The sequence below is a fragment of the Anopheles merus genome, chromosome X, assembly GCF_017562075.2.
Source record: "Anopheles merus strain MAF chromosome X, AmerM5.1, whole genome shotgun sequence".
Classification (NCBI taxonomy): Eukaryota; Metazoa; Arthropoda; class Insecta; order Diptera; family Culicidae; genus Anopheles; species Anopheles merus.
In genome coordinates this window covers 15345101-15354601 of record NC_054081.1, presented here as the reverse complement: position 1 = coordinate 15354601, position 9501 = coordinate 15345101, and the positions used below count along the sequence as shown (strand labels likewise).

Below are 9501 nucleotides of genomic sequence, written 5' to 3'. Positions count from 1 at the left end.
CCAAAGAGTATGCCGAAAACAATGGTCTCGAAATCCAATTAAAATTAGTTATTTATGACTAACTCCTACACATTGATCTTAGCCTTTAGACCGAGAAGCGATTTATGACTAACCCTTAAAAGACCTAAAATAAAACCAAATCTGTACTGGTCCTGTCAACAATACATTACGTTTTCTGGTTCGAGAACTGTACATGACCTAATGCAACGATGTCAAACTCATTTGACCCCGCAGGCCAAAATGCCACTGAAAATAGTAGCTCGGGCCGAAGCCTAGTTTTTACATAATATATAACATGATATGATATGATGATATGATACAAAATCAGATCATTAGCCGCTCGTTTTATTTTGGGACGATAGTTACATTACAAATGTTTAAGCTTTGATGTAAAGAAAAGTTAAAAAATAGTTGTATCAGATTATTTTCAATTGATCATGGGCCTCTGATATTTCCAACACGTGCATCATAGTTTAATGGTAACTAACAAGATTCAGTACGCAAAAATAATGTGCAAAAACAGGCAATGGCTAACGCGTTAGTTCCAATACAGAGCAGTAAGTTTTACAAAGAAAAGTTGAGTTTGTTTGTCATTTTAAATGATACTTGGACCTGGTTAGGACATGTATTCGTTACTATTCCAGTCCCAATCGACAAACCATATCCGGTAGTAAATGTGCAGCGAAGGAATAAACGTAGGAAATTTATTAGAATGTGTATAGTATGTAAAAACCAAAGTATGTAAAAATATTGTCAAATAAATATTTTCATTTGCCACGAAAGCCTTATCAATTTAGTGAATAACGGTTCAAATCCGATTCGATTAAACAAAAGCTATACAAAAATCTCAACAAAGATGTTTACAAAAAACCCAAATGTTTACTATTTTCCATACATGGTTATAGAATGTAATCATTTTTCATTTTTTTTCTCCCACCACCCACTTTATCATTTTATCATCGATGTTTTCTTAGACCGTTAAATTCGTTTTTTTTTGTATAAGTCGTGTAATAATGGTCCTAAAATTAAAAAAAATGTATACAAAGATGTAAAATAACGTTTCGTACAATTCATACATTTACTGCTTTAATCTATTTCTTGAAGATTTGCCGCAAATGTCCGAAGCAGGAGAAACCAATGTACTTGAGAAAAATGATAAAAATTGATTCTGATTCTAGCCTCGGTGGTTAAGGAATTTAAATATTTACTCTAACATTTTACTCTATTTTACACGTATTTTTTACACTCTATTTTACATTCTTTTCGAGGAAACAAACTCTTAGGCGACATTCTGAGGAGTGATTTATTTTATAACTTAATAAAACACGGGTAACATATTTTACAATTTGCACAAAATAGGTTACAGATGAGTTAGTATGCATTTTCATTTGCCGATAAAAGGTCTCCCATGGTCTCGTTTGCAAACATTTGTGCTAACTTACTGCTCTCGTTTTCTCATCCGGCTCTTTTTGCTAGAAGCCACAATACGTAAGCTTTAACCACCTTTAAATAACTTTCTGATTTTTTTCTTTTCAACTGTACACGACTGTCATTTATAAGCTTTCCTTCTACCAGCAAACTCCACCTAGCACCCGAAACGGTGAGCATTCAACAACTTTCTACCATCGGTCGAGCCTCCCCGTTCGTTTCACTCTCCCCAGCAGCATCTGCCTTGCTGCTCCCCGTCTGCTCCACCACAGCGGCGGCCGGTCCATTTTTGGCCGGCAGCATCGCACCATTCCGTATCAGCTCGTCGCGCGACTCGACCCCGCGCTTCAGCAGACACACGAGTGCGGCCGCCTGCTCCGCGTATCGCTTATTCTTCTCCCAGAAAGAGCTGGTGTAGCGCTGGCCATCGAACCGGATGGTCGCCCGGAACAGTTTGTCCTTCTGCTGCACCTCGTACTGGGCCCGCGGCAGCCCGTTCCGTACCGCGTGCAGGTAGAGTTTCGATTTTGGCAGCGAATTGTCTGGTGGAGAAAAAGAATGCCATTTTGTACACTGTATGGATGGAGTGAGGAGGACAGAAAAAAAACGTCAATCCATACCGTCAATAAAATTGGACCGTATAAAGCAAACGTTTTCCTCGTTCAGCGGCTCCGGATCGGAGTCCGGCGATTCCTCAAGGCACTGCTTTTTGCTAGCGGTCGGCTCGTTGCCTTCCGCTACCGGGCCACCGTCCCCGGACTGCGTGCGTGGCCGACAGGCGCGTCGGCCCTTGATGCCAGCGAAATGGTATCGGAGCTGCGTTTCCCGACAATACTCGCCCATTTCCCAGATATCGCTAAAAGGAGATAGAGAAAGAGAGAACAAAACACAAATATTTCAAGTTAGAAGAGAAATTAGGTGAAAAATGGCATACAAAAAACCGCACCATATCTGCTGCATCGTTTGGCTGTCCAGGAGACGGCGCCCGATCGGGCTCTCCTGCAGGCTGCGCAGCATCATCTGCACGCAGTACTTGGTGTTCGAGGGTGAGTTGTCGTACCGGACGGACAGCTCCAGATAGCGCCGGATCACGTCGTCCAGTGGCAGCGGACCGTCCGCCCGGAACACGGAACAGTTCCATTCAGCGGCCCGGGCTACCATCACGCTCGTCGTGGAGCAGCGCTGCGCAAACCGCAGTATATCGTGCCGGCGGGTGATGCTTTGTGAGCCACCGTTTGCAATGACCGGAATGTGCAACGCGTTCGCTACCCGGGCAATGGCGTCTGATTAGGGGGAGGGAAAAACAAGTAATTTAACCCTCTATGCTCTTCCTCGAAACGGGCAGCATTTACCTTCATTAACTGGATCGCGCGGTCGCTCCGTCTTGGTGCGCCCGTGCACCCCGATCGCCCGTATGCCGGTGGACTGCAGTTCCTTCGCCAGCGCGACCGTTTCGTCCAGATCGGGCATGACCCGGATCTTGCACGTCACCGGTATCCGCACGCCCTGCACCAGCCCCTCGAGGATGGCCTTGGCACGGGGCAGATCGTACAGCAGGGCCACCCCCATACCGCCCTTGATGGAAAAGTCTTTCGGGCAGCCCATGTTGACGTCGATGGCGGCCACATCGTTTTGCATCTGCGGGCGGAGGAAGCAATTTTAAGTAAGCCAGAAAACATGTCCAAACGCACCGCACCCTCGATCCTACCATCTGCCCAACGGCAACGGCCCGCTCGGCCGATGCCGTCCCAATCTGCAGCACCACTTTCCCCCGTTCGTCCGGGCAGGTCCGAAACACGACCGTACCGTCCGTGGTGTCAATGTAGTCGATCGTACCGAGTACCTCTGTGGGGCGAAAAATCCGATCCGCATTAGTGATGGGAAGGGAAGCTGGAGAGACACCGGCACCCGGTTCCGGCTTACCGTTCGTGTGGCGTTCTGCTCGCAGCAGCTTCCAGTCGATGATTTCCTCCGTGTACACCAGGTCGGCACCGTACTCGAGGGCCAGCAGCCGCATCGGCAGCGTGCCGACGCGCACCATCGGGGCCAGCACGAGCTTGTTCCTGTAGTCGATGTCCGATTTCATCCTGCTGGCGGGGTTGCTGGTCGCATTCGTGGCGGGTTGATAAACACAACGTGGCGCGGGGGTCAAACGGGAGTTTTCGTCCACCCACGGAAGGTTCGCTTGCTGTAGTGCCAAACTGAATGTATTGGGGTATTTTACTATTAACTTCCAATAGACTTTGCGACTGTTTATGCGGTGTTCCGGTCGCGTGGTGAGTGAACCACCAAATCAAGCAGACCAGGGCCCAGCCGAGAACTGTCAAACCCGTTCGAGAAATTGCGAGGCGCAGCAAAACAACCAACCGATGTTACCCGTACAGTAGTGATGGGTCATACAACTCCACTAACGGATCGACCTGGGGTCGGGTGCAGCTAGGCCGGAATCGATTCCGACCGGTGGGTGCAACGAGTTCAATAGGTTCATACGAGTTCGGTAGGATCATACGATTTAAGTGGGTTCAGTAGGTTCAGTAGGTTCAGTAGGTTTATAAGAGTTTTGTAGTCTTACCCACTAGGCAGAAAATCATTCTTCCCAAGCGCCACAGATTAAGCTTAAACGACTGGAAAATTAAATATCCATAGACACGAAAATAGAAAAACGAAAGCTTCATAGCTTGATTGGTTTGCTCAATAGATGGCGTATTTCGACTCATCATTATATTGCTGTCCTTTGCTTACAATTTGTTTTACATGGCGTATATACCCTGCAAACATTACGAGCAAAAATCAATAAGAATGGTCGTGTAGTCTAAAACATGGATATCAACACCAATGACTTCGATCCGATGGTGTATGGTTTCGCTTTGAAGTTATGCATCGCTAGAACTAGAATGGCGATACGATTGCTTAAATACTAAACTCCGATGAAAACCACCCGCACTGAGGCAGCGGTAATCGCTACTGCGGGCGTGTGTGCGGAAAAATCAAAATTGTTTGATTCTGACGCATGCGGTTGCGGGCTGTTACCCGCTGCGGGTGTCAACCCAAATAGCCAGAATTGCTTAAGCAGCTCATTTTGGCACGCTAAAGATCGCTGCTCTAATTCGCCTTTTGCAGTAGATAAACAGCATCAAAGTTCTATGTGGGTCTTTCAAACAGCGCCTTAGCAGCCTCCTTATGCCACGATGCCAGGGATTATTTTTCTTTGTGTTTTTATTTTCAAGCAAGCGTCATCGATGAAATAGACAACAAAATTTGTTTCGTTTAAAACACATAAGTATATTTTTAAATCCTTTGTATTGATGAATTACACCAAATTTTACACAATTTACTGATAATTCACAATCACTTCACTCAATATTCATTCTTCAATTAACGAATCGAACTTGTGCAACAGCAATGAGATTATTGCCGGCGTCCGTCTTTGACACTTTGACAAGAGCCATCTCGTACCGATGTCATGCATTAAAAAGCTATAAAGTTCCACCAAGTTCGGTACGGTTTCTTAACAAGCCTTCAAGTTCCACCATGAACCCTACACATAGTGCTAATCAGCCGCAAAGTTCCAAAGAGAACCATGTGCCTGTTAAAAAGCTCCATAGTTCCGCAAAGTACCGTCTATCTCTTAATCAGCCACAAAGTACGACATCGGAACGATTTTTCGTTAAACAGCCCTAAATCAGCTATAAAGTACGAGCTGGCTATTTGGGAAATTCCATACATTTTCAGAAAACGCACGCACGCCCGCATCAGCGATTACCGCTGCCTGAAGCAAGTGAGATTTGAATAATGGTCGTTGGTTTGATACCCACGTATTTGACTAGACGACTATTCTTAAAGATTTTTGCTCGGAATAATTGAAGGGTACATAGGCCATGATTGAGTGAAGCTGGGCGAAACACATTGCAAAAAAACGACATCAAAACGTAATTTATTGGGAAAACCAATGAAACTTTCGTTTTTTTAATCGATCGTACCTTTTTTATATACTGGTTTTGCACGCTTACTAATGTTACTGCCAAATAGAGCAGTGACAACGCTTTTGGTTCCGAACCGAGAAAGCATTTGTTCAAATCCTGATTTTTATGATCTTTTTTCTGTGTTTATTTCTTTTTAAATTAATATTTTCTTGCTGTAATTCATATAAAAAAATCATGTGAAGCAAAATTAAAATATAACTTATTAAAAACATCATAATTACACTATGTTCACCCTTCATTATTAGGATGGGAGAAATATGTATCTCATTTCTCCTTTTATTAGAGTTATCGAAATGAGTTTGATATATTAACACCTTTCAACGGGTTGGTCTTTAACAACCGAGTAATGCAGACTATCTTTAATAAAGTGAAATAGCTCAAAGCTTAACTCAAGAGAACATAACACGTAAATCGTGTTATCGAATCTCATGCTTATATCTGGGAACACTACAACAGTGCATTGCTGAAGGCGCTTGTATGGTTTTTTTTTTTGACAGTTGCAATTTCAAATTAAAAGCGAAATTTTTCATTGACATATTTCAAAGGCATTTAATTACTGCTAAATGCACTGCTGATCGCCTTCAATTTGCCTGCGATTTCAAGGCGATTAGAAGGCATTTAACAGAAATTTGTTGTTAAACAACCCAGCCTACTGAACTCGTATGCACCTACTGAACTCGTATGAACCTATTGAGCTCGTTGCACCCACGGGTCGGAATCGCATATGTTTTTGCTGAGCCTACAGAACCTACTGGAACCAAAATAATGACCCGGAGCGCTGCGGGTTGAGTTTGGATGGCTCCGACCCGGTAGGTTCGGGTCGACCCGTCCATCACTACTGTACAGAAAACAGGCATGCTTATGGGGCTCATTATGTTGGTATAGTTTTAGTGTATGAAAATTCATAAATGCGGCAATATAATTTCTTTGAGAGTATCGTGCGGTTTTGAAATATATTTGTAACACATTGACTGTAGGTCTATTTTACATAAATTTAAAATAAAAAAAAACTGTACGAAGCAATTTACACCCCAGTTTCCAACGCTGAGAATTACCTGTTCTGTTTGGGAATGAAATATCCAATCCGACACACACACACATAGTAAACACCCAAAGCCGAATAGCTTTTGTGCGCATCGCTCGGTTTGACGTTTGGGAAACCCAATAAACAAATCTATCTACCCACACACAGACACACACACGCACACAGCTTCAAACGTCAAAGGTTCGTTTGTTTACATTCATCTTGCCGTGGCGTAAAGTGCGTGTTTCGCGTGTTGGTACGGGCAGCGGGGTGTTGGGGTGCTTCACCAAGAAACAGGCACGGACAAACAGACCGTCTCGTCCTTTCGCGGTGTGTTCCGCCCTATTATGAGCGTCCCGGGTGCGGCGGGAAGCTCGGTGTGCCGGTAAAACGTCAACAGCGACCGAGGCACGGCTAGGCATGCCAGGCCCGCCAGGATGTGTTATGTCGTGATCGCAAAGTTCATCCGTCGGAGGCTAGTGCTAGCGATAATCTTTCTCCTTTCCCTGTCCTACTGCATGGTGCACCTGATACGAAAGGTAACGCCTGGGGAGGGGAGGATGCTACTGGAAAAATGAAACCCTCATGTGTGTGTGATTGTTTTTTTCTTGCGTTCCCTGTTCCCAGAACAACAACCTCAGCCTGAACGGGGACTATCTGCAGACGCAGCTGCTGCTGCGCAAAAACATTATCTGGACTAAAGTGCGGCACACCGGGCAGCCGGGTGCACAGGCGGCAGAGGTGCTGCCTGCCGGCACGGTCAACGAAACCGACGACCAGCCAGCCTTGCCGGCCAGCTGCCGGAATTCGATCCAAGGCAGGTCGCTGCTCGTCGACGACCGTGGGTACGTGTGTCCGCGGGCCGACCTGCTCGCGAACGGCTGCTGCAGCGCTGAGAGCGGCGGCACCACGGCGAACGCGGACGCAGGCCGGCTCTTCCCGTGCCGGACCTGTCTGCCGAACCGCTGCTGCGCCGTGTACGAGTACTGTGTGGCGTGCTGCCTAAACCCGGACAAGGTACGCGGGACCGTGCTTTCCCCCCTCCGTGTCCGCATTCATTGTATCACACGTGTATCGTTTTGCTGTTTTAGCGACCGATCCTGGAGGAGGTGCTGGCCAAAGCGAACGGCCGACAGGTGGCCCTGTACGCGGAGGTGACCGACCAGTTCGAGCTGTGCCTGACCAAGTGTCGCACCAACTCGCAGTCGGTGCAGAACGAGAACAAGTACCGGAATCCGGAACAGAAGCACTGCTACGGTGAGATGAGCGAGGCGGCGTGGGCTTCCGCAAGCGGCAAGGACGCGCCGAAACCGCTCCCGGACGATCCGTGAGGGGTCGTAGGACCTTAGGAAGGCAACAAACAAAAACGAAAACTAAGCGATAGGTTAAGTGTGAAAAGTCAATTTTATATTACACACTGATACGCACTCACACACACACACGCTCGCGTTCTAGTAGGCGCCATTAGTGTGCTTTTTGTTGTTGTCATCCGTCCACTACTGGCTGGTCGTTTTGCGTGTTCCCCTCCTCGCCACTCTGCAGCAAAAAAGGGGTGCGGACGAGGAAAACTATGCGCTCATGTGTGTGTGTGCCTGTGTTAATGTGTGTATGAATGTATGGCTAAAATAAAGACAACCCCGTGTATTTGTTAGAAGGTAAACCTTTAACAGCAAAAACCAAACCGCCTTGATGCACGTTTTTAATTGCACGAAACATTATTTCCAATTTTGTTTTTGCGAATATTTTGGTGTCTTCGCTTCTAACAGCTTGTTTAAGAAAGTAATTACGTTTCTAGCGAACAAAAAAACAATGTTATCCTTTGATTACGCATCTCGCCAGTGCCCGAGGTGGGTGAACGTATTACGTAAACGCCTCCACCCACCAGAAACCAACGGTGACTGGTGGCGCGCTCCGCTAGAAACTCCCTCCCGAAGGCCCCCGAGAGAAAAATGATGCATCTCCTTTTATGTGATCTTTGTGTCTGCGTGTGTGCGATGCGAGGGCCAGTTTATGGGAGCCGACATCGCGCGTAACGTTGGTTTTTGTTTGTTTTTCTTTTGGTTCCCCATTCCGACGAATTGCTCCGATTGGATTAAACCCATCTCAGGCCCGCTGTCCTTTTGTCCTTACACGCACCCATCCACCCAGTCTCACAGGGACATCACAGTTCGATGATGGTAATTATTATGATTATGTTACCTGTTGCATTTACCGAACCCGTCGTTTCACCGAACCGTTGGACCCTGGGGTTTATCCACACTAGTGATGGGAAAAATGAAGTTTTCGTCGGAACCGATTCCGGATAGTAGGTTTTCAGAATCAGGTTTCGGAATCGATTCCAGAATCGGATCCGGAATTAGTTCCGGAAGCGGCTCCCGAATCGGTTTCAGAATCCCAATCGGATTCGGAATTGGCTCCAGAATCGGAACCGGTTCCGGAATCAGTTTCGGTTCCGGATTCGAGATCGGTTTTGAAATCAGAATTGGCTCCGAATTCAGAATCGGTTCCGGAATTGAAATCGGCTCCAAAATCGGAATTGGCTCCGAGATCAGAATCGGTTACGAAATGTCGGTTTCGGCATCCTCATAAGAATAGACGTTTGGATCTAATGATGCTACGTATTGATAGCCGAAAAGAATCAAAATTTACTTGTAAACGATCCATTCTCGTGGAGATTCCCGGACTGATTTCGCGAAGAAAACTTCTTATTTCAATTCAAGAACTGATTCGCATACGGAGCTAATTCCATTTCTGGAGTCAATCCTGGTTCTGTAATTGGGGCAAATTTAGATTCCCAGTTCAATTCCGATTCCGGGTCTGATTCCGGGATCGATTCCGGAAACTGATTCCGGACCTACTATCCGGAATCGATTCCAGAAAACTTTGGAGCTAGCCGCAATCGATTCTGATGAAAACTTCATTTTCCCATCGATTTTCAGAAATAGGGTCCAGAGTCGACTCCGGAATCGGCTCCGGAATCGGAATCGAATCCAGCATCGAAATCGGCTCCGGAATTGACACGGAACAGGGAATCGCAATCGGGTAGGTTGAATTCCGAGCTCCCAC

At 46.2% G+C, this 9501-nt stretch overlaps 2 protein-coding genes across 2 annotated transcripts; one reads left to right on the top strand and one right to left on the bottom strand.

Moving 5' to 3' along the window:
• Positions 1-1289: 1289 nt before the first annotated feature.
• On the bottom strand, positions 1290-3766 carry LOC121596610 (tRNA-dihydrouridine(20) synthase [NAD(P)+]-like). The gene is made up of 6 exons (XM_041921713.1): positions 3352-3766; positions 3137-3273; positions 2781-3066; positions 2375-2711; positions 2049-2284; positions 1290-1970 (listed from the first exon to the last, which is right to left on the bottom strand). Exons 1-6 carry the CDS (start codon positions 3512-3514, stop codon positions 1609-1611), a joined length of 1521 nt encoding a protein of 506 aa, XP_041777647.1. The 5' UTR covers positions 3515-3766; the 3' UTR covers positions 1290-1608.
• A 2862-nt stretch (positions 3767-6628) lies between these two features.
• LOC121596977 (SREBP regulating gene protein) lies at positions 6629-8111 on the top strand. Its single transcript, XM_041922415.1, has 3 exons — positions 6629-6974; positions 7063-7452; positions 7527-8111. Exons 1-3 carry the CDS (start codon positions 6873-6875, stop codon positions 7764-7766), a joined length of 732 nt encoding a protein of 243 aa, XP_041778349.1. The 5' UTR covers positions 6629-6872; the 3' UTR covers positions 7767-8111.
• The last annotated feature ends 1390 nt before the right edge of the window (positions 8112-9501 follow it).